Source organism: Ambystoma mexicanum, chromosome 8 (assembly GCF_040938575.1).
Source record: "Ambystoma mexicanum isolate Mex_15411 chromosome 8, UKY_AmexF1_1, whole genome shotgun sequence".
NCBI classification, from domain to species: Eukaryota; Metazoa; Chordata; class Amphibia; order Caudata; family Ambystomatidae; genus Ambystoma; species Ambystoma mexicanum.
The window spans coordinates 31,689,626-31,715,116 of record NC_090929.1 but is presented as its reverse complement, the minus strand read 5'-3'; the positions used below and the strand labels follow the sequence as shown (position 1 = coordinate 31,715,116).

The following is a 25,491-nucleotide window of genomic DNA, read 5'->3' as shown; positions in this document are numbered from 1 at the left end:
TTTAGCTACTACGGAGACTTAGAGTCCCTCCACTCCGTTTGTGACAATATATAATGGTTGTGTTGAGCTATCCCTTGATAGTGCGCCGAAAAATAATGGAATGGCAAGTAGTGATGATTAATCAATTCCTGTTTATTTTTTTATAGATAGCTATATAGCCTGGATTCGATAAAGGCAGCTCTGCCGAAACACGTGTCATCCACAAAGGCTCTAACATCACAAAAATAAACAGGAATTGATTAATCATCACTACTTGCCATTCCATTATTTTTCGGCGCACTATCAAGGGATAGCTCAACACAACCATTACCTAGTGCACTAAAGTCATTCCAAAGTTACACTTTCCAGGAGATTTACTATGGGATTGGGCAATGCCAGTGGTTATTTTGACATTTGTATAGTGCACTAACCCCGTGTGCATCAAGGCACGATTCAAAGTTAAAAAAGATGAGGAAAGTTTAGGTAAGTAACTCACTCAATCCCACCATAAAATATGTGAGGTCTAGGAAGGGATCCTTGACCCGGTCACCAGCAACCCAAGTCAGGAAAGAGTGAGGTAGGTGCAGGACTTTATACCCATGTATCCCTGTGGAGAACAGCAGAAGGAGGGGGTGAACAGGCATGTCAACGTACCCGCCTGACCACTGCCGAGTTGCCGCCTCCTTTGGGGACACAAACTTCTGTTATTGGTGTTAAAATTGATTTCTAAAATCAACCTTGGTAGGAAGATTTTAGGAGGCCACCCTAGTTACGGTGAACAAGGAGACTCAAAGTTTAGGCAAAACCCAATCAAGGTAGTGAGGAGAGCACTCAAGGCTATTCTCAGGCGAGTGTGAGCATGGCCAGAGTCCCTCAATGAATCCACACAGTGCACAATAATTCAGCTTAGACAGTCAGTTAGAAAATACAGTTATTTATTTAGGCTTTTGGAACACACTGAAAAATGAAACTATCAGGAAGAAATATCACACAAAGCCATATGAAACAAATACAAATACATATATTCACCAGTAAGTTCACTTATACTACATCACTAAATAACTAACCAGGTGAAACAGGTAGGTATTGAAGATGTAGGTACAATGATGAGAACCAGTCACAAGTACAATTTCCTATACTTTAGAAGTCCAGCACTAAGATGTATGGGGCATAGTGCCCAAAAGAGAGGTTCTAACAAGGTTTTTCACAGGTATAGCCTGCTCGGTGGGGCTACATACAGGTGCCCCAAAACACACACATAAAGGGTACCAAAGTGCACCCCTACCCATGGCTGCCATAGGGGTATCCAATGGGTCTTGTTCACCAACAATAAAAATGAAGTGCTGCACTGCCACAGGTCCAGACTGGACTCCTATGCAAAAATACATAAATCAACAGGGAAGTAGTGGGTCAAGGAGGCACTGTCCCTCCAATGCATTTCCAGGCTCACATAGGGTCACCCCTGTGCGCCTCAGCACACAGGTGTGAACTTCTATGTGTGGGTCACTGGGAAGCAGACCCCCTGCGTCTTGGATCCTGTGGATCTTGGCGTGGCACCTTCTGAGACTTGGAACCTGAACCAGAGTCCTGAACTACTATCCAGCCGGACCCAATCCAGAAACTAAACCGGATAGGATATGATATTTTATTTGTATTGCGCTCGTACACAAGTGTTTTAGAGATCGACAAGGCAAGGGAGGGGAACAGGGGAGAACAAAACAACGATCTTACTAGGCCCAGTGACATTGAGATTGTGCAAGTGCATGGGAAAGGGAAAGGGGAAAAGTGCAGAGTAGAGGATAAACAGATAATAAATACAAATAAAATATATAATGGAGCAATAAAAAGGGGTAGTGCAACCGGCAAGTATGGTGTTTATGGCAGCAGAACTGGGCAAGTCTGATAAGTGCATAACAAAGAAAATTAGGGGATTGGGGGGGGGGGGGGACTGTATGGGTACAGATACAGTCCCCAGTGCAAGGAGTGGCCAGGAGGCAGTGCAGAAGGGGGGCAGTGTGAGCAGGTAACTGGGCCAAGGGGACGGAGGGTGGCCAGATGCACAGTGCCAAGAGTGAGCAGATCAGCAAGGGAGAGGAGGAGCAAACGCAGATGCAAAGAGGAAGGTCTTGAGGTGCTTCCAGAACCGGAGATGGTTCTCCTCAAGTTTTAGAGTGGCTGGGAGGCTGTTCCAGAGGGAGGCCCTGGCTGAAGACAGATCTACCCTCGGCTCGTTTCTTTGAGAAACGACTGACCATGAGGGAGTTAGAGGTAGAGGAGCGAAGAGCTCGAGAGGGGAGATATTTGCTTAGGGATAGCTGAAGGTATTTTGGACCCAGGCCCTAGAAAGACTTGTGGACAATGCAAAGGGTTTTAAATTTAATCCTTGCATCCACTGGGAGCCAATGAAGGGATTTCAGAGCTGGGGAGATACGATCCCAGGCTTGAGGCCAAGGACAAGTCCTGCAGTCTTGTTCTGAATTAGTTGTAGAGGGTGGAGAGTGGAGGCAGGTAGATTTAGAAAGAGGCTGTTGCAGTAGTCCAACCTAGAGAGAAACAGAGCTTGGAAGACAGTGAGCCTCTGAGGGAAGGAGAGGAAAGGCAGAGTACCTCTATGGAGGTGCAGTAAGAAGTTTGACTTTTTAGAGACGTCAGAGATATGTGCGGAGAAGGAAAGTGTGGAGTCAAAGATGACCCGGAGGTTCTTAGCCTCGCAGGTAGGGGTAGGAGGAGGGCCAAGGGAGGGGGGCCAGAAAGTGAGGTGAAAGGATGGTGAAGGTGTACCAATGAGGAGGATCTCAGTCTTGTTGGCATTTAAACAAAGATTGTTGGCAGCACACCAGTCTTGAATGGCGATTAGGCAATCAGAGATGAGGGAAGGAGAGGAGGTGGTTGAAGGATGCCTGAAAATGAGTCGGGTGTCATCAGCATAGAACTGGAAATTTGAGCAGAAAATGGAAATGCAGTAGGCGAGAGTTTCCAGGTATTGGTTGAAAAGCCAGGGCGAGAAGTTAGACCCCTGGGGTACACCATAGGTAGAGAGGGAGATAGAAGATAGGAAGGACCCAAGTTGTACCTGGGAGGGGCGATCAGAGTGGAAAGAGGTCAGCCAGGCCAGAGCCTGATCAGTGATACCCAGGTTGTCACAGAGACGATTGAGCAGGGTGGTATGGTTGACTGTGTCGAAAGCAGAAGAGAGATCAAGTAGGATGAGGACAGAGGGAATGTTAGAGTCAGGTTGGAGAGCAGGTCTTCACAGATGTTCAGCATTGTATAATGAAGGAAAGCATGAAGAACAAATTAGAATCTGTTACTGTCAAGCAAAACCTGTGCCGATACCCAAGACGAAAAACTGGGATGGTACCGAGATGAAGATTACTGGACCAATACAGACTTTAAAACAAACAAATAAGAAGGACTTGACACTACGCCAGGGAAGTCTCGCGGTGGCGTCAAAGTTTGGAGGCGGAGACCCTCAAGGAGAGAGCACACGCAAGTTTTGAATATGCTGGGAGAGGAACACTGAACGAAACCTGGACGTGTGGCGTCAGAGGAGAGAGATAGGTGCCCAGGTATACTCTCCGACATGGGACATTACAGGAGAGAAGAGGGGCAAGAAGCCGAGCAAGAGGCAAGGTATCCTGAGTCTGAACAGCTGAAGATTGGTGGCGTGGCTGTATCCCAGTGTACTGGGAGTTCTATAAACGGTGCCAATACCATTTTCTTTAAAGCGGCACACAGCGAGCCAACCAAGGAATGAAGGAGCAAGAGGGTGACCTGACTTTTGAAGTACAAGGTCCCAACCTGTAAGAAAACCCAGTGATGTACCCTCCCACCCACCCGCCACCCCCGAGTAATCCCGTTAGAAGGGAAAGAAGGAGAACCAGGAGGGGCACCAAAAAGTATTACAGGAACGCTCATACTCGTCCCATTCGAGATATAATATTGGGAACAAATGAAAGACAAGAAGAAGCAATATTTAAGACCTCAGACTCCACCAAGTAAAGAGAAAATCTTAATAAATAAGAGGAATAAAGAGAGGAAAAGAGGTATCCCATGAACGGACAGGGATAGTCCAAAATACTGAAGAGGAAAAGGACAAATAAAAGAAGGAATCAGCAAGTGAAAGACAGTTGGGAACATGAAGAATCCAATATTTGATTAGATAAGTCACTAAGAACTATCTAAAGGTAGACTATTGAAGTGGACTTGGTGGAGGAAACATCCCCTAGGAGAGGGGAGCCATTTCTCTATCTTAAGTTGTTCAGTGCAGGGTCAAGACAGGTGAGTTTTGGACAGAGGAGGGAATTGGTTCAGACTCTCACTGACTGATGAGCACCCTAGTTAATTTGAATAGGTAAAGAACATCTGTAGTATAGGGAGAGCTGGCCTTCTCAGTTTTACTTCAAAAGTATTTATATCCCTTCTCCCCACCCCCTTTCTACAGTTGTTGCGCCTCTTTTTTTCAGGCTCCCGTATCCTATATCGCTTCCCAGGTGTTATTCAGTGCCGATACTTATCTCAGTTCCTTTCATGGGGATTTTATTTTACTCTTGGGTTTCTCAGGCTCCTGGAACATGAATAGCTTTTCCAGTGTTTTTTCACAGTACTTGTCTTACTCGCACTCCCCCTTTCATAGAGTTTACATAATTAAGTTGCCTAGACTCTTGTAACGTGGATAGTGTCCCATCAATAACCAGGTATGTATTTCTCTAAATCTCCCTTTCATAGGGTTTTTTCACCCTCGGGTTTCTCAGGCACCTGTAACCTGGATATGCTTTCTAAGCGTTATTTACAATGTTCGTACCTTGTAGCGGTAGGCTTTTAATTGGGTTTCTCAGTCTCTCGTAGACGCGCCAGCTTCCCTGTGGTTACGAGTCTGCAACTGCAGTCCGACGTGCACAGAGCTCATGGATCCAAGCTTCCTCATACAGTGCATGCCACCAAAGCTCCTTTATGATTGCGCAACCAGACTCGTCACCACTCCTGTTGCGACCGGGGCTTCTCGGTCTGACAGAATGCCAACCCGCAGGAGTTCAGTTAGCGTCTTCTTCCTCCTTGTTGTTTCCACTTGCCCCATGGCCAACATGGCTTTGCCCCTTGCAAGGAAGGCATGGTATCAAACAGTGAAGATAGACACAAGTGATCACAGTTCAAGGGTGTTTATTGGACTTCAACAGGTTGGTTGAACGCCTTTCTAAACCTACAAATAAAGATGGGAGCAAGCTACGATCATCAAAAAATAATGCTGTCCTAGTCGGGTCTCTGTCAAAATAAAAGGGCTTATACTAATAAACCTATTTTCAATCCTTACTTCTAAATAAAAAATGGTGTGGGACAATAGAGTATGCAAAAAAGGAAAGGTGTTCAAAAAACAATATGTCAGGACAGTTGGCTTCCCTTCCCCACGTTTTCAGCACGGGACAAAGCGGCAGGTTCGAGCTTCGCACACACTCTGACTTTTCTGCCACGAGGATATAGTTCAAAGCATAGGTGTCAGGGCCTTCTGCTAAAGTCTCTTTCCCAGTAACAGTTTCTTACTGTAGAGGGCCTGTCGTAAACGAACAAGCAAAGTTCCTTTCTTCTCAGGATTTTCACATTCATAGGCACTCGCTTTTAGTGTTCACCATGGGTCTCCCTACTTCAGGCTCAGACCCCCTTTCTACCAAAATGTTCACAATTGGTTTCCCTTGTTCGGGCTCGGACCATGTAATCTCACTTTCAAAGTTTTCCTCTTGTATCAAAGACTTTTGAACGTGCAGGGTTTTTGCTTAAACCGTCGCAAGACCACTTTGATTCACTTCACACAATGTTCTGATCAATCTTCTACTTTTGTTTCTGCCACTTCTTGGCTGGATACCTTATAGAGACCTTCGATTTATCACCCTCGTGGTGCCGGACCACTCGGTCACTGGTATTTTATCTTACTCCATAAATGATCAAACATCCATCAGCAGTTAAGCTTTCTTCGCGCCTTCCATCACACGTGTTTCAATCTTCATTCTTGTGCTTTTTATACAATGGTGCCGCTTACAACCTTGACTTCAACACAGACCTGTCTTGCATCGAGATTTATCATTGTTATGCTTCCTCCCCTCTCCTAGTGAGACCCCCAGTACTTTTTTCTGGGCTTCTGGACCTTTTTCCTTATATGCTGAATGAGTGGAGCCTTTTTCCATTCATTAATTCCTACGGGCTATGACATTTGGAACTCTGTTCTCTGTGTTTTGCCTGTCCTTTCCTCCAGATCTCTTAAGGCATCTGTATTTTACTTTTGCAGAACACAGCTCCTTATGGGCAGTGTTGCTGGGAACCGTTTGAGTTCTCCTTTGAGATTCTTTACTTATCCTTAATTTCTACTGTTCTTAAGGATAGAGAGATACTTTGTATCTCTCCTAAAACTTTATATCTTGAGAGATTGGTACATACCACCTTATGTGGAGCGCCACAGGGATACTTAGTATCCCCTTCTCTCTGCGCCTGTGACTTTTTAGTCACATAGACAACCCTCTAGTTATGGCTAGTGGCAGTGGATGAGTTTTACCAACTACTGTGTTATTTTTTACCTCAGACTGTGTTCACAGTCTTGGTTATGCACAATAGGGTCAGCAAAGTGCTAACTTGGTGGCTCCTTTCTATTTTTGCCATTTCCATCATGGTCTTTCTTTATTAGCCCTTCTTCTACCATTGTGGGAGAGGGAGGCCTGTGTGTGTGTTTTTTCTTCGGCAGGAATCCATGGGTGTCCCTGCCTAGGCTGCAGTATGTCTGGGCAGGCAGGAAGTGGGGGAGGAGTTTTGCACGCCCCTGCCCTTTCTCTGCCCGAGTCCCTGAATAGAACCAGCTCCCACTGGGGGTCTGGCTTTCCTGATTGGACAGCCACCCGCGCCTTTATGTAAATTGCTGAGCGAGATTGCAGAGGAGTGTGTGCTGGGACTGTATAAAAGGTGAGGCTCCTCAGGTGAAAGGCCAGTCGACCATTGAAAACTGAAATAACCGAAGAAGAAGACGACCAAAGAAGCCTGCAGACCCTTTGCAACACTGCGAAGCTACCACTGCTGTCCTGACCCAGTTTTCTTTCCGACAGAGGAACTTATAAGAGGGCGACTCCTTCCCTTTGATTTGTGGGCACAACCAGTCCCTAGACTGACTTTAATCTGAACCATCTCCTGAGGTGCTGTGCCTCTCCAGAGCTGCGGAAACCCAATACCAGGAGACCTCTGACCCAATGGAAGTGCATCGTCTTTGAAAGGTGGAATCCGTCAAAGTCTTTGCTGAGCTCCAGTTGAACCTCCAGAGACACAAACAGACTCATTCAAGTCCCCTCAGCAGAGTGTTGGACTACAGGAATCGTAGAAGGTTGACCGGGCGAATCGTGCCCTTTGTTGGTGCTGAAGAAAAGGTGCCAAAACCACAGGCTGACCAGAAGAGCTGAAGAAATCTGTGCGAGAGGTCCACCCTCGAGACTGCTGCCGAGAGATCCCATCCATTGTCCTGCCTTTCGTCATCAGACCAAGGAATCCGGAGGTCGGTTCTTGCACTGCCACATCAAGGAGAATCCATCCATGAACATTTCTTCAAACTTAAGGTACTGTGGGGAAAAAGGTATTGCTTACCTTAATCCGAAAAGTCGCTCCAGAGCATTCGAGTGCACGTAGATGTATCCAGGGTGCCCCCCTCTTACCTCTGACCCACGCTGCTGCTTGTGTTCCTTTAGCGAGTCCTTTAACAGGGTCTCTGACATTGATTTAATCATCTTTCATCTTTAACCCTTTAAGTGCCAAGGACGAGGGATCTCGTCCTTTTTGGCACCTTGTTTTGAGCGATCCCTGCAAAGCAGGGATCGCTCAAAACTGTAATCCAACCCCGGGGCTATGTGAGGGGGGGAGGTCCCCCCTCACTGCCAGGGGGCTGGATTACCTTCAGTTTCACGTCGGCGTGCGTAAAGCATGTTGGCGTGAAAGTAATTTTCACCGCAGCAGCCATTTCGGGCTGCTGCGGTGAAACCAGAAGGCGAGTGTTCACCTTTCTCCGCCTCGATCTCCGGCTGTATTTCAAGCTGGAGATCGAGGCGGGTGTGGGTGGAAAGGGGAGATTCTCCCCTTTCCAACGATACCCATTGTGTGGCAGTGCTGCCCACGGATCGGACGCAGGGCGTGCGATCCATGGACAGCAATGTCACCGGATCAATACAGATCGGTTTGTGACGCGGGGGGAGGGTGGGCTGCTTACTAGGTAAGCAGCCCCCTTCCCCCAAAGCATGGGGCCACAGCGCCGGAGACGCCTGGGGGCGCCCTTTCCAAGGACACCACATATATGAGGCATTGCTGGTCACGGATCAGCGCAGAGCGCTCGATCCGTGACCAGCAACCCACTGGACAACCATGGATTTGTTTGTGACTTGGGGGGAGAGGGGCTGCTTCAAGTAAGCAGCCCTCTTACCCCCCCCCCGGGCCCCAAAGCATGGGGGCACATATGTGCACAACGCTGGGGGCAGATGGCTGATTATCTGCCCCCAGGGAAGGGGGCAAAAAAATGAATTTAAAAAAAAAAAACGTGATGGGAAGGGCGGAGGGGGTTTGGGGGCCCTAGCCACCAGGGATTTTTGGGAAATGGTGTCCTTGGAAAGGGGGATTCTCCCCTTTCCAAGGACACCCTGTGTGACAGCATTGCTGCCCGCGGATCAGGTACAGGGCGCTCGATGCGCAGGCAGCAATGCACACTAGACACAGGGATGTCTTTGAATGGGGGGGTGTGGGAAATGCTTACAGTAAGCAGCCCTCGCCCCCCCCCCCCCCATCCCCCAAAGCATGGGGCACATATGTACAACCCTGATCATCTGCCCCCAGGGAAGGGGGAAAAATAAAGGAAAAGCACAAAAACAAAAAGGGAATTTTGGGTGGGAGTGGTGGGCCACTAGCCACCAGGGATATATTTTACAGAAAAGGGGGGTAGCCCTCTCCCCCTCACCCCAAGGGGAAATGGGGGCACCCCTTGTAGCCCTCCCTGGGGAGACATCTGCTCCTAAGAAGGGGCATCTGACCCCAGGGAGGGCTGAATGAGATGCCCCCCCTGCATTTGGTGTGGGGGGGGTAGAGGGTCACCGCCCATTACATTAGAAAATTACCTGGCGGTTTAGGGTGCCCCTCAGCCCGCCCCCAAATGTAAAGTGTACCATTTTTCATTTTTTTCTTTGTTTACGAAACTTGCCTTGGCGCACAGGGGCACATTGGTGTGCCAATATGGCGCGGGGGTGCCCAAACCTTACTGCCCCACCCACTGGGGGGCCTGTCCCACCATTTTTGGGAACCCTCCGCCCCCCCACCCCAAATGGAGGGGTGGGATGTACCTCACACAGCCGTTTGTAGGAGGCCCAGGGAGACCTGCATGAGGTGAGGGGAGAAGAGGGTCCCCAAAAATGGTGGGACAGGCCCCCCAGTGGGTGGGGCAGTAAGGTTTGGGCACCCCAGCACCAGAATGGCACCTCATTGTGCCTCTCTGCACCAAGGGGAGTTGGGTTACCAAAGGAAAAAAGTGAAAATGGTGGAACGCTTTTTAGGGGGGGCTGAGGGGCACCCCAAAGGGTCTCAGAATTTTCTAATGGGATGGGGCATTGACCCCCTCCCCCCCAGCTGCAATGGAGTGGGTGCCATGTCATGCAGCCCTCCCTGGGACCAGATATCTATTCCTAGGAACGGACGCCTGAGCCCAGGGAGGGATGGCAGGACAGCCACCTCCCCCTTATCTGCCCCTGGGAAGGGCTACATGAGATGGGCCGCCCCTCCAATTTGGCCATGTGTGGATTCCCATGGGTGTCCTCTTGGGAAAAGCATGGGGTTCCCTGTTTTCCTTGCTGGCTTAGACACCCTAGGCCTAAATCTGTAGGTTACCCACATGAACAAAATGGGTAGTGGCGAAAGGCTTGGGGTTCCCAGTGGAATTCCCTTGAGCAATATGTCTCGTACTTCTGGTTAGCACCGGTCACAAACAGATCCACTTGAGGGGTTCCCCAAAGGGCAAAGAGCTCCTGAAGGACTTGATGAGCCAACTCCCACACGTGGGAGACCGCGCTCTCCCTGCTCAGACTATCCACCGCCACATTCTCCCCGGCCAGATGAATCGCTGAGAGTGAGATTCCTTGCTGTATTGCCCAGAACCAGAGCTGCATCGCCTCCCTGCACAGCGGGAATGATCCTACACCCCCCCCTTTTGTAGAGGTAATGCATGGCCGCTGTGTTGTCCATCAAGATCAGGACACTCTTCCCGTGCACGAACGGCAGAAAAGCCTTCAGGGCCAGCCTGATGGCCTTCAGCTCCTAAAGATTTATGTTGAGTCTGGACTCCGACAGAGAAACGACCGCTGGTGGTCAGCTCGTTGGCGTGAGCACCCCATCCTGTGAGGGAAGTGTGTGTCACTACCATCACCTCTGGCCACGGTTGCCAAAAAGGCTCTCCCTTCATCTGATTCCCTTCGCTGGCCCACCACAGAAGATCCTGTGAGACCATGCGCAGAATCTGAAGGCGATACGACATTTTGCCTGAGAATTGCGACCACTGCTTCCTGAGAGCCGATTGAAGGGATATCATCCTCAGTCTGGCCTCTAGCCCAGAAGAATGCAGGATGCCATGATGCCGAGCAACCTTAAGAATTTGGAAGCGTGGAGACTCTGGGCATGTTGAAATGTGTTGACCATCTGGACAATGTGATGAGCCCTGAACTTGGGTGGCGAGCACTTCCCCAAGGATGTGTCCAACACAGCCCAGATGTACTGGAGCTATTGGGAAGGTGTCATATGTGACTTCTTGAAATTGAGGGAGAAGCCCAGCTTGTGAAGGGAGTGGCAGGTGAGGCCGAGATGATCCAAAGTCTGTTCGGGAGAACGCACTCGGATCAGACAGTCGTCCAGGTAGGGGTAGACATGACCCCCGTCCCCCTCTCCTGAGATACGCTGCCACCACCACCATGAGCTTGGTGAAGACCCTTGGGGCGGAAGTCAACCTGAATGGCAGGACCCGAAAATGTTCCTCCTCCGGAGTAGAGGATTTAGCGGGGCAAGTCACTTTCCTCGCAGAGCCATCATCCGACGAGGAAGGGGAAAGCTACTGGTGACGCTGCTTCAGGGAGTGCCTCGATGAGGACAAGTGGCGAGAACCACTCTGGGACAGAGATCCCCTGGACTCCCTCTGACGGGGAGTGTCACCCCTTGAGTCGTCTGTGGAAAGACAAGTAGTCTTTTTGGATTTACAGGGTTTGACTACCTGCAACTTCCACTTACGCTCCTGCAAGGCCTTGGCAGTCAACGACTGGCACTTCGAGCAGTCATCCGTATCGTGGCTCTCGTCCAGACACCGAAAGCAGATACAGTGCGGGTCCGTGATGAACATTTTGGACTTCCAGTGCCCGCACATTTTGAAGCCTCACCGCGGGGTCAGCGCAGTAGAAGAAAACATTATCGAAGTAGATAACACAAGGTGTGCCGAGTTCTCGAAGCAAACACGGACGCCTTCGAGGGACATCGACCCGACGCCATCGACGCAGGACGCCCTCTGCCGAAAAATTTCCGAAGCAGCACAGCTGGGGACATTACATGTCAAAGATGAGGAATATGTTGGAGGACGCAATCCATTCGAAATACAGTTTGTAAGTGAAAGTGAAACTTTTTTCTTTGACAGAGGATTCCCAGCCCGACTATGGGGAATATTCATGATGTGAATCAATGCGAGACCCCATGCTGGAGACCTATTATTTTTACCTACCACAAGTTGGTATCTTTACCAGAGAATTTCAGAAAAACCCAACAGGGCTCATATCAGAGCTACATTTGACCTTCACGCTCCCCCAGATTAAACCCACCACCAAATGAATCTTCTGTAAAGTATGGCACAATCCCTCCTTTGTGTAAGTGCACAGTACTCACCGTACTCCAAAACAGCTCAGGGAGACTTGGGGCAGCCAATACTTCACAGGCTGTGTCAATCATATCCTAGGGAAAGGTAGAGACAATAGACGTCAAGACTCGGGCGAGAGGCTGCAGGGGGCACAGCGAGCAAGGCGAGAGGTCGCAGGAGGCACAGCGAGCAAGGCGAGAGGTCGCAGAAGGCACAGCGAGCAAGGCGAGAGGTCGCAGAAGGCACAGCGAGCAAGGCGGGAGACTGCCGGGGCCACAGCAAGCAAGGCGGGAGGCTGCCGGGGCCACAGCGAGCAAGGCGGGAGGCTGCCGGGGCCACAGCGAGCAAGGCGGGAGGCTGCCGGGGCCACAGCGAGCAAGGCGGGAGGCTGCCGGGGCCACAGCGAGCAAGGCGGGAGGCTGCCGGGGGCACAGCGAGCAAGGCGGGAGGCTGACGGGGGCACAGCGAGCAAGGCGGGAGGCTGACGGGGGCACAGCGAGCAAGGCGGGAGGCTGACGGGGGCACAGCGAGCAAGGCGGGAGGCTGACGGGGGCACAGCGAGCAAGGCGGGAGGCTGACTGGGGCACAGCGAGCAAGGGGGGGCTGACAGGATCGCAGGGAGCAAGGGGGGAGGCGGACGGGGTCGCAGGGAGCAAGGGGGGAGGCGGACGGGGTCGCAGGGAGCAAGGGGGGAGGCGGACGGGGTCGCAGGGAGCAAGGGGGGAGGCTGACGGGGTCGCAGGGAGCAAGGGGGGAGGCTGACGGGGTCGCAGGGAGCAAGGGGGGAGGCTGACGGGGTCGCAGGGAGCAAGGGGGGAGGCTGCACAGGTGAAGGGAGCAAGGGGGGAGGCTGCACAGGTGAAGGGAGCAAGGGGGAGGCTGCATATGGGCAGGGAGCATGTAGAAAGGCTGCACGCGGGCAGGGAGCAAGGAGAGTGACTGAACGTGGGCAGGGAGCAAGGCGAGAGAGATTGAAGGGGGCAGGGAGCAAGGCGAGAGAGATTGAAGGGGGCAGGGAGCTAGGCGAGAGATTAGAGAGATGACGGGTGGCAAGATAGAAAGACAATGAAGAGCATTAAAGGTGCAAGGGATATAAGAAGTGAAATAAAGAGAAGAGACTCAAGACCAGAAGAATGAAAATAAAGAAAAGGAGAGCAAGTCAAAGGAGGCTGTGAGATAGGAGATGAACGTACTACAAAGAAAAGGTACGATGTAGGAAAAGAAAGCATAACCGAAGCAATGGAGGTGGGAATGGAGTCAAAGACTGCATAAAGCTGGCAGTGGGTATCATTTATTCCTTCAACACACTGGGTATTGTTGGCAATACTATTCAATTGATGTACTTGGGTGCACGGGATAACCTGTCATTAAGCTTTCATGACAGTAGGCTACTATACCAGTCCGGAACATGCAGGCAACAAGCTAACAATGAAACTTATTTTGGAAATGAAATGCAGAGATCTCCAACCTCACCTGTTGCTTGCCTAGTGTGTTCTCCTCTAGGGAGGTCAGGACGAATGACAGTAGGCCATAGATGCACAGACAGACGGTGCTGGCAGTGTACTGTAAAATAAGAGACCTGTATGAGAAGAGTCAGACAACCATCTACAACGACGTTTAAGACATTTGAAGTAGGCAGAGGGGAATGCACACAATGCGACAGACAGCTTATGGGATAAATGGGACGATGCCAGTTAAAAGTCCAACAACACACTTAACTTTTGGGAGTGAGTGTTATGGTCATGCATTTTATTTAATGATCTACTGTATGTGTATGCCCAAAGTGCTTGTTGAAGGACAGTGCTCAATCTCGTTTTATGTTTTTAACCATTCAAATGTGTTAAGAAGAAAAATAAAAAGTGCTTTTGGCGAATATCCTTGGCTCAATCCAAGAACTACTCTTGCTCTCTGAAATATTACCGAAGTTATTTTAAAGAAACATCCAGAAAACCCTACATTAGTGTAACAAAAGATTTTCTTTGTGCAACTTGCCTCAATCGTTTCCAATGGAGCCCCATTCTATTTGCTCTGTGTTTTAATGGAAGTAAAGCCTTCAGCTTCACTTCCTCTTTGCTCATTGTTCCGGAGAAGCTCATCAGTCCTTCAGACTATCAGTAGGTTTCCCTTTTGCATTTTGTGACTTTTTAACAGTGCACACAGCACCTTACAGAGCAGTGCAATGGGGATCGCCCTAACTTTTTAAACTTCAGATTTTTGTTTACTTTTAGATGTGGCTAAAGACAATCTGTTGGCAGCAGTTACAGGTTTACCGTTTTTGCTTCATTTCTTATGTGCACAATCGCGTTTACCGCATATGGCTGCTAAACTATCCTAGTGCCCTCAAATCGCTTGTGCGTAGGTCAAATAGTAGTTTGTCCTTCTTCCGACCTTCTCAGGCCAGGAATTCCCTTTTATGGTAATGCACTGCTTTTGCTGGCTAGTGAGCTGTTGTGTGGCACAGGAAGGGGTCTGGGTCGGTCTACTCTCAGTACACATCACTGGTGCCAGAAAGTCTGCTATCAGGGTGAAACCAGTAGTTGTCCCCGATTGAACACCCCCTGGCTGTGTGAATGGTGTAGGATCCTTTCCATTGGTAGGCTTAGACTTGCTTTCAGCTCCAGTTTTGGACAAAATAACGACTCCTGCAGCCATTCTTCTAATTTGCATTGAAGCCAATAAGCCTTCAAAGAAAAGCAGCCCGTTGACAACCCATGGATAACTTCTGCAGTTGACCAGCGTCAATTCCAGCGATTTGTCTGTTGAAGCCCTGCTCTGCTACGTAATCTCAGAAGACCTTCCTAGGTGCTTCAACCCTTGGACGTCTTCGAGGTTGTATGCACAAGAGACTTCGGAAGTGCCAAGCTCTCCATGGGCTACCAAGCCAGAAACGTTGCCGTTCCGCATTCAAACCTGGAACGCTTGTGATAACCGGCTTGTGCCATTCGTTGCCGCCTCCCGAAATTTCAGCTTCCTAGCATCAAGGGAACCTTCTCTTGAGCAGCTTCTTTCACTGCGACTGGAAGGACGCCTGTTGTCTGCTGAAAATGGTGATTGTCGCTGGAACTTGCCTTCCTCCATACACTGCAGTGTCCTGAAGGGAGGTGGCGTGGCTACACAGCATGTAATATGCCGATTCTCCAAGAGCTCCTGTGTTCCTAACATGCATTTGTTTCAAATGTAAGGTTTTTAGCAAGCACGCAACTTTAAAGTTGCAGCACGGTGTGTCAGAAGTCGAGAGCACATCTGTGCACTGTTTGGGAACCGGTGGGACTCTGCCCAAGGAAATGTAGCTGTTGGCAGTCCTCGTCGCAACTCAAACGCAGGAGATCCAAGATGGTGGCACAGAACAAAGAATAAGGAACAGAGTTCCGGAGAAGAACAGAGCTCTGGGCCGCAGCTGGTGTAGCAGACAGCGAGACGCCTATTGCAGCGAGACAAGCGAGAACCGCACAGGAGGAGCGGGCACATGCGGACTAAGTGAACCAGAGAGCATGCCGGTGGAACGTGAGCCTGGGTGACCGAAGGGCGAAGGAAGATCACAGGGCGGTGCGCACGACTGCGGTGGCCATCCGGCATCAGGATTAGGAGCAGGCATATGGGCAACGACACCCTGGCAGTGAACAATGAGTCCGCTCTGAGTAAGCACCCAAGGATCGCTGCGCACAGAAGGCGGAGAGGAGATCTGACAGCTCGTACATGAGGTACGGAACAATATGCAGTAGAGGGGGGAAGAGGGAGGCAGCCATTTGGTCAGACTGAGTGGCAGCAGCTAGAAAGCTTGAGACCTGGCAGACATTTAGAGCGGCAGCAGCCGAATAGCGGGCTGTGCGCAAGCCACATAAGAAAGAGCGGCTGAAGCAGATCACGAATAAAGAAGGCGGCCATGAGGAGGCCTCCCCCCAGGGGGCCTGTTGCCGAAAGCGACACAAACAGGATTTCGGAGGCAGTGCGAGCCGGAGGCCGTGGGCACAGACCCTGCTGTCAGAAGCAGACAGACACAAGACTGGACTGTTAGCACTACTGAAGGTTGCAGGACACGTGTTGCAGTGTCGCCAGTCTGCAACAAGGAGCAAATTAGCAATCAGCACGTTAGCAGTGCAAGGCGACAGAGCCCGAGCAGGACGAGAGACGGCTGTAGCAGCAGAGTAAACAAGAACAGCCAGCGGCCTGGCAGTGGTCGGAATTGAAGGAGGAGAAGGCCGTGCAGGAAAGAAGCTGACATAAGAGGAACTGCAGGGCGGACAGGGCACAATTCCATATCGGGCGAATTAGGAATCGTGTAGGTAGTGCTTTGGAACCTGACACACCCGTAAGCAAGGACTCCAGAGGGCGCGTAAAGGGCAGCTGTTGGTGCCTAGGTGGCTGTGAGCCTGATTGATTGGGCTGAACTTGGTGTTCTGCCTAAGAGCAGCTGCGACCTGGAGGAGAAGCGGGAGGAGAGCGCGGACCGGGCAATGGACACTGTACACCAGCTCAAGTTCACGGTAAGGATGCCCAAATATGTTCAGGCGGCTATAACAAAGTAGGGCCTGTCCAGGAGGGCCACTCCTATCGGGCTAGACACTCATCACCCAGGGCAATTCCCACCTGATTCGCAGAATTGCGACAGAACAAAGACACTTCTGGGTGGTCAGTGCAAAATGGAGGCAAAATCGGTGAAGCCTAGCATTGCGGTACTGCAGATACTGGCACAGGCTCTAGTCACCTAGGGAAAGACAGAGGAGAGCCAGTGAAGGATATTAAATAGTGGCTGGCAGAGAGTGGGCCACAAAACAGACGTAGGACAGCAACAGCTGAAACATGGTGATTATATGTTAAGTCCACAATTGTGAGCAGACTCCTGGATGCTAGGAGCGCAAAAGCCTTTGAACCGCAGTCACATTGCTGCAAGCAAGAAGGTGAGAAACAAGATTGGAGGCTGGTACCCCACACAGGATAGGGGCGCAAATAAAAAGCGTGACATCACTGATACCCAAGGAAGAGGCCCCTTTGCGGAGAACTGAAGCCAAGGCACTGGGGAGAACATATAAACACATGGGAAGGCACCCACAATCTGAGTGCGGCGGGTCACGACAGTGAGCCTGGGGGTGGGGGGGGCACACAGCAAACGTGGAAGGAACCCAGATCAGCGAAGTGCGGGAAGGGACCCTGAAGAGAGCAGTGGGAAGCAGCCCGCACCGCCTGCATTGAAATAGTGGCAAGTAGTGGAACAGATATACTTGGGACACAAACGCTGCACGAGAGCAGAGATAAGAGGGAGTGATCAGTCATGGCATCCAAGTATCATAAGAGCAAAGGGAAACTTACCCTGGAGGCATGTTCTAAGACTGGGCCCTCAACAGAGAGTCGCCCCTCCCCCAAGCAACGTTAACACCTCAAAAGGAGCAGAAGCTTGTGGATGGAGACCAGCCGATCCTTGCGGCTATAGCAATGTTGAAAAACTCTGTAGGAGCCAAAATAGATGTCATCAGCATTGACGTGGCATTGGCGGACCTTACATGAATGCTTGAATAGTCAGTGCAGGAGAATACCAGTGGCCTCAAAGACACCACAGAAGAAGTCCGGGTTCTGCGCCAACATGTGCGTAATCTAGAGGACAGAGCGGAGAACGCAGAGGGGATGGCCAGACGCAATAATGTACACATTATTGGGCTACCGGAGGGAAAAGAAGGTGCAAATCCGAGGCTTCACTGTTGAAAGAGCATATAGGGCATTGACAAGGAGGCCGCCGCCGGAGGCCCTGCCGCGTCAAATAATAGCCCAGATTGAACTACCGGGATAGGGAAAGGATCCTTGAGCACGTTCGTAAAGGGGGATGTTAGGCAAGATTGTAAGCAGTATCCTTAGGGTGCACTACAACAACCCTGACCTCCTGGCAATAGCAACCCAACCTTTGGTGTAAGTCTGTACTACACAGTTTTGGAAGCATGTTGAGCAGCCAGGCATATCCCAAGAGGGATCAATGTGAGCTGCAGTGGAGGTACACAAAGATTCACAGTTCCCGGTATTCAAGTAAACTCTTAAACTCAAGGTTTCTTGCATACACAATTATTAATTTATCAGTCAGTTATAAATCCTTTTTCAGAAGGGAACAATAGAATAGTAACGTACAAATACACTTCAATACTGTGCACTCTTAGTTTCTAAATCAGTAAAGACCCTTTTGGGATGGCCCACAGACACAAACTACACCCACAGGGGACTTCAAAACCAAGGGTGCTGGGGGCATTAATATCTTACTGTTGGCATTTAGAATACTTTTAGGAATTGGTAAAAGGCAAAGGTTATTAAAACACAAGAGACCACAAATATTCTTAAGCAGGCAAATGCTATTGGATCCTCCAAGAAGAGTCATTCAATTCAATAGGCTAAGCCAAAGTCAATGGACAAATGTCTTGTGTAGGATGAAGCACTTCTGGTAAGTAAATGGAAATGTCTTTGCACAAGTTCTTAGGAGTCTTTGATGAAAATAAGAATCAAATGTAGGGCCACAAGCTGATTAGACCTGTGAGTTGCAGAAGTTTCAAGCAACTCTACAGTAAGAGGTAAGTTCTCTTAGACTTGTTTAACAGTACCTTAGAACTGAAGAAAAGACGCAGCTAATGACGTCTGTTCCTGTGCAGCTCTGCAGATCTCACTGTTCCTGGGCCTCAGTCGTGGGGACAAGAGGGAGCACGTCGGGGACTCCTGCAATGCACTGGGACGGTCAAAACTTGCAACCGGTAAACTTCACTTTCAGTGGCTATTCGGCGTTTCAGCTCCTCGCGTCTACCACAAATAGCAACACTGTGGTTCTTGGCTGTCGAGATGGACTTTCCTTGCTTCTGGGGTCCTGCACTCTGTTGAAGGGGCTCAGGCTCGGTCAGTCCTGCTTCCTGGGAGTCCGGAGGAACTTCCTGAAGCTCGAGGTCAACTTAAAAGCAACGCACTGAATCTGGTGTTCCTCTCCCTGGCTCTACGGTTTCCAGCAGCAACTCTGTGGAAATTCAACCAGCTCCGAGATGGATGTCCAGGTGGCATACTTTGGAGTTGATTGGTCCCACCAACTCAAGGGGAGAAGTCGATGCGAACTTGGCTTTTCGGCTTATACCAAAGGTTGGGTTGCCTGTACCTGTCGTCAGAGTTATGTGCAGTGTTCCCACACGGTACTGCATACAAACCTTGCCTAACACTGGTGGCAGGCGGTGAGGATAGATGGTAGAGTTGTAACATTGAGAGTTTGCTTTACTTTTGTTCAACTAAAAACCTTCACAAGGCTAAACTCCACTAGGAAAACAATTGTAACATGCCAGATATGGAAAACTTCAGGCAGGAAGCCCTGATCATTTTAACAGCAGAGCAACTGAAAGAAATGTGTAAAGTCAGGAATCTCCCTGTTAATGGAAACAAAAATGAATTGCAAGATGGTTGAATGATCAAAGTCTGGGTAGTAGGCCTGTCACACCTACTATCCCAGGAAATGTGGACAATGATGATGAGGAGGATAGTTCAGAGTCTAACTCTAATATTGTTGAAGAGTCAGAGGAGACTCAGGAAAAGAGCCCCTCTTTACCTCAACAGTCCCTTATGCCTTGACCTTTAGCCACAGGGAAATTAACAGGTACAGTACCGAGTCCAGAATGTGTGTTTCTTGAAAAAATGAGACTTGAGTTAGAGTTCAAAAGATTTCAACTCCAAGCTGAAAACAAACATCAGGACATCAGGACATCAAACCAAGGGAAATTAAAATGCAACATGCTCTTGAAGTTAAGAAATTGTCTCTTGAAAATGTTTCTATCCTAGAGTCTTCTAGGTCTTCCAGTCCAAAGAGACCTTGCATGCCTAAAGAAGCAGTGAGTATGTATGATGTGAAACTTAATATTTTTGATTGGTTGGGTGCTTTTGAATAGAACTATGGGATTCAAAGTTTCACAGGGAATCGGTTGATTCCTTGGCTTTTGTCCAGGCTCCCCAAGGTTGCAAGTGATGCTGTAATGGAGGTGGGGGAACTTGAAAGATTGGAATATGAAAATTTGAAGCTAACTTTGATAGCTAGATTTGGGAAAACGCCTTCCCAGTACCTTAAAAGGTATAGGACCTTCATTAAGACGGAAGGTACCCCTTGGGCTACCTGAGTTTTTGAGTGTTTAAAAAACGTACATGGTTGGGTTAAGGGTTACAGAGTGAACTCTTTTGAAGGAATGAGAAATCTGTTTTTGTTGGAATCTATGTTGATGCCTGCTCTCCTGAGCTGAGACAGCACTTGGCTGACTAAATAAATTGATCCCAAGAAGCTAGCAAAGGCTGCTGACTTGTGGGTTGCCAACAGGGCTACTCACAAGGATTTTGGGGCCATTCATAAAAATGATGAGGGGAAGCAGCACAAGAAAGATGACAAAGAGAATTCTAAAACCTCCCATCCAAAAGAGGGCCACAAACATAAGAAGGGTAAGCCACATGGGAAACCAGGTCAGTCTAGTCAAACCTCTGGTGCCAAACCAGAGGGAGGTCAGCAAAAGCCCTCATTTGTCAAAACATTTGGAAAATGTTATGCTTGTGGCTCAACTGACCATGTGAAAAAAAAAATCCAAGATGCAAGGGTAATCCTTCAGGGGTCCACACTGCCTCCTTAGCCTTCATCCCTGAGGGAGAAGTACATTTGGCAAGTGGAAACTTTCAACTATTGGCTGAAGACCCCATTGGAGTCTCTGCAAGGGTTTCTTTCGCGTTGCTGGGTCTGTGGGAACAGCAGAATGCAAATGTGTAGAACTCTATACCAGATAACATTAAAGAATAGTGTACTTGTAAATGGTCAGGAGACCCCTACCATTAGAGACACTGGGGCCAGCATCACAGTTTTGGATGAAACCTTTTTCAAACCGGAGGATGTTGCTAAGGCACCCAAGGGTCCGGCTAAGCTTGCTGGAGGCCGTCTCCGGATGGTTCCAATACTACCAGCTCTAATCCAATGGAACCATATGACTGTAGGAGAGTCCTCTTGGGGAATGACTTAAAAACAATTGGTGTTGTATCAAGCACCCCCAGGCCTCCCAGTAAAAGGAAGCAGTGCCCCCAGGCCTCCCAGTAAAAGGAAGCAGGAGCATACTAGTAAGGCCAGAGAGCTCACTTTAAATGACTCTCAGTGGGTTGTTACAGAAGAACCTATAACACCCAGTCCACAGGAAAAGCCAACTTCTTTTTAATTTACTTGTTTATAATCACTAAGATTTTTACAAGAGAATTTTCATTCATGTAACACCAACTTCTATTTCCAGGAAGAAAGAGACAAAGGGGAAACCCAAGGTCTCAGGAAACAAGAAAGATAGCATTCCTGTGCTACCAACAAGGACATCCCCGAGAGGACAGTCCAAAGTCACACCAGTGACTACTCCACCAGCTGAAGACGAGTGTGAGATCCAACCAGAAGAGGTTGAGTCAGCTACTGATGACACAGAGCTGGAAGAAGACCTTCCCCCTGTTGGAGATCTGGATTCTAAAGACCATCCTGAGCTGCAGTCTTTATTGGCAGAAGGCGGCCCCTGTAGGGCAGACTTTAGCAGAGGCCAAAGAGTGTGTCCTACTCTTGAAGGACTTCGCCAACAGGCAGCTTGCCAGCTCGAAGGGCAAGAGCCAGGGAAGCACAGGTTATACTGGGAGGATGGCCTCTTCTACAGTGAACTTATTGAGTCTATTCCAGGAGACTACAGAAGACTTACTGCCCCAGGAGGTGAGACCTCAGTTTCTACAGTTAGCCCATGAGACTCCTTTGGCTGGTCACTTAAGTTTTAAGAAGACCAAGGAATAGATTTCTCTTTATTTCTACTGGCCTAAGATGGAGTATGATGTAGATAAATTCTGTAGAAGCTGTCACACTTGTCAGACATCTGGCAAGAGTTGAGCCAAAGATGTGGCACCTTTGGTGCATCTCCCAGTGGTGGGAGTACCTTTTGAGAGGGTAGGAATCGACATTGTTGGTCCCTTAGACCCTCCGACATCTTCAAGTAAACCGATTTATATTGGTTGTGGTAGACCATGCTACCAGATATCCTGAAGCAATACCTATGAGGACTGTCACTTCTCAGGCCGTGGCTAAGGCCCTACTTGGTATTTTTACCAGAGTAGGTTTTCCTAAGGAGGTGAGCTCCAACTTCATGTCCCACTACATGCAGGCCATGTGGACAAACTGTGGAGTGACCTACACGTGATCAACAGCCTACCATCCTCAGACCAATAGGTTGGTAGAGAGGTTTAACAGACGAATGACGAGCATGATAGGTGCCTTAGAAGAACCCCTTAAAAGAAAGTGGGACCTTCTACTGCCATGCCTTCTCTTTGCTTATAGAGAAGTCCCTCAGGAAGGGGTTGGATTCTGTCCCTTTGAGCTGCTCTATGGTCATCCGGTTAGAGGTCCCTTGGCCCTAATCAAGGAGGGATTGGAGGGTGCTCCTTCCCCCAGGCCAGTGAGAGTCACTGACTATGTGTTAGGTCTCCGAAGGAGAATGACACACATGATGACAGAAGCTTCAGATGAAAGCAGGTCAGGCTCTGGTGAAGCATTGGCATGACCAGAAGGCCAACATGGTTGAGTTTACTCAAGACCAGCTAGTTCTAGCTATGGTACCTACAAAGCAGAGGGCCTTGCAGGACAAATGGATTGGATTCTTCAAGGTTGTGGAAAAACTTGTCAATTACTTGGTGGAGTTGGCAATCATAAGGAGGCCCCCAGGGTCTTTCACACCAACCGCCTAAAGGCCCATGTCTCTAGACCAGAACTGGGAGCTTTGCTTCAAGCCTCTGATCAGGAGGAGGAGGCGATTGAGCCTCTACCTGACCTCCTCAGGGGACAAACTTTAGATGGGAAGATAAAAGGAGTTAATCTCTCGTCTGATCTGACACTGGAACAACAGGAGGAGTGCAAAGCTCTGTTAAATCAGTTTGCCCTCTGTTTTCACTAAAACCAAGCTTGACCCCTTGGGGGCCAGCATGAGATTCTCACTGGTGACGGTTTACCTGTTAAAAGCAGAGGTTACAGAATGTCAGACCATTTAAGAACCCACATAAAGGAAGAGGTCAACAAGATGCTTCATCTTGGGCTAATGGAGCCATCTACAAGTCCTTGGTCTAGTCCAGTTGTGCTAGTACCAACGGCAGGATCTAAGGAGTTGAGATTCTGTGTGGACTATAGAGCCCTTAGTGCAGTCACCACGACTGATGCCCATCCTTTACCTAGGAATTATGAGCTAGTGAATAACCTTGGTGCAGCCAAGTACCTCAGTACATTTGACCTAACCTCAGGCTATCGGCAAATAGGTCTGACAGACCATGCCAAGGAGAAAACTGTATTTTCAACCCCTGGAGGCCTCTACCAGTTTAAGGTTATGCCTTTTGGACTAAAGAATGCACCTGCTACATTTCAAAGGATGGTAAATCATGTTCTGAATGTGATAGAGGACTTCTGCATGGCATACTTGGATGACATTGCAGTGTTCAGCCCTACTTGGAAAGAACATATTGATCTGACAAAGGTGAGTAAATGTCAAATTGGTCAGAGTAAAGTGGTCTACCTTGGACATGAGGTAGGAGGAGGTGAAAAGGCCATTGCCTAGCAAAGTACAGCCTGTACAAGACTGGGCCACCCCTACTACTCAAACCCAATTAAGAGCCTTTCTAGATCTCACAGGCTACTATAGGAAATTCATTGAGAACTATGGGTCCGTAGCTTCTCCCTTGAATGTGATCGCACCCAAATTCCCCAAAAAGGTCAGGTGGAATGAGGAGTGCACTAAGGCATTTGAAGGACTTAAGCAAGCCCTTTGTCAAGCTCCAGTCTTAAGAGCTCCTGACTACAGCCAATCCTTTATTGTACAGACAGATGCTTCTAATACAGGTATAGGTGCAGTTCTGAGTCAGCTGGATGATAAGGGCAGGGAACACCCAATCTGCTTCATCAGCAGAAAACTGAAGGAACCTGAGACAAGATGGGCAACCATAGAAAGAGAATGTTGTGTGGTCTTTGAAGAAGTTTAGACCCTACTTGTATTGTCATATTTGCAGCAGAGCTCGGCGAACGCCTAGCCTTCCTGGTAAGCCTTTTTTCTGAATACCTAGCAGGCCCCAGGGCCCTCTGCAAGCCCCCACGAGCCCCCAGCAGCCAGCTCCCACCCCACGCCCTCTTCCTGCTTTCCCTGCCCTCCTGCATCCCGACCCGCACATCCCCACTCTCATTGGTCCTCCCAGCCTTCCCCACTAGTCTTCCCAGGGCAGCCGTCTGCCTGTGCAGCCCTGCGGCTAAGGGCCCCAAGGCCAAGGGCGGCTCCAACAGAGGCGGCTCCAGGAAGTGTCAGCAAGTGTCTGCAGGGGAAGCCAGTGGCCAGCCGTCAACCATCAGCTACAAGGGCCAGTAAGGTAGGAGTGGCCTGGGTTAGGGGAGAGCTACAACTCTACCCTATAATCCTAGCCACTTAGGAAACCTATATTAAACAAGGTGATTACTCCCTACTGCATCTCTCTCCCTCACCCTTAACTTAGACAAAAACATGTAATAATTGTTTAATATTGTACTAACCTGACCCGCTGGACATAGACCTCCCCTTCCATACAGATCTCTCAAATTGAGTAAGGGTTCCCAAATTGCATTGTGTAATATCTAGATTATACACGATTAGACTCCTTTAAGAGACTACTCTGTCAGGCGACACTTTAAAAAAAAGAAAACTTTGAATGACCTAAAGTATTTCTGTGTTGCCGGTCTGTCGCGTCTTATCGGAGTTAGGTGGTGAGTGAGGAGTCTACAGAGCCACCTTAGAAATAGTAAGGTATTCATACACACTCAGAAGTCAAGAAATGCGCCTGTTTTTTTTTTTTATAAACCATAAACTTGAGTTTTAATGCTCTGCCCTTAGTGATGACACGTGTTTCGGTTCTTGAAAGCCTTTCTCAAATCAGGGCTATTTTTTTTGCTATTATTAACAAATCTAAAGACACATGATATGGTTAAAACAAATATGTAAACAAACATGTATATAGATTCACTGAGATTGAGGGTTGGAGTAGGGGAGGATTAATGGGTGATTTGACAATAAAATAACAAAAGAGAAATAAATAAAACAGTCAGAATTACAATAATGACTCAACAGAAAAACTAACACAACCATGCCAAATTGTTCTCATAGGGCTTGTTTTCTCCAAATATAGCTTATATTTCACATTACCTTTGCAGCATTATGACATTTATAATCCTTGTTGGTTTGCGTGAGTTCCTTTTATATAGGGTCCAATCCCTGTGAATAAATGTCAAAGTATTGTAAATTGTCTACCCCTACTTTGATTTCTTTTTCGGTTAGTTGAAATAGTACATTCAATAAGGCTACCTGTTAAGTACTTTCGCTAAACTGCTGATCTTTGCCTACATATTATATATGCTGAGGTTACCTTGAATCTGCACATTGCCTCATGAATAATTTGCATATGCAGGAGATAGTTTCATATTTCCATATGCTATCGCAATACGCTCGTGTGTCGATTTAAATGTGTTATTGCTGCCATTTGGGATTCTATCCGCATTAAGCTCGTATCTCGTCTTAAAAGTTGCATTGGGGATTCTATCCGCATTGCATTGACTCTCTTCGAGCGTTTGTTTATTTGGATTG

At 48.7% G+C, this 25,491-nt stretch overlaps 1 protein-coding gene across 4 annotated transcripts in view; it reads right to left on the bottom strand.

Annotated features, from left to right (window-relative positions):
* The window catches only part of NUP188 (nucleoporin 188), a 1,828,090-nt gene that overhangs the window by 1,198,061 nt on the left and 604,538 nt on the right, over window positions 1-25,491 (bottom strand). For all 4 annotated transcript variants that reach the window (XM_069609202.1, XM_069609203.1, XM_069609201.1 and 1 more), the window contains exons 12-13: window positions 13,337-13,426; window positions 11,893-11,958 (exon numbers count right to left, since the gene is read on the bottom strand). In XM_069609202.1, coding sequence (XP_069465303.1) covers window positions 11,893-11,958; window positions 13,337-13,426 — 156 coding nt within the window. The remainder of the gene's footprint in view (window positions 1-11,892; window positions 11,959-13,336; window positions 13,427-25,491) is intronic.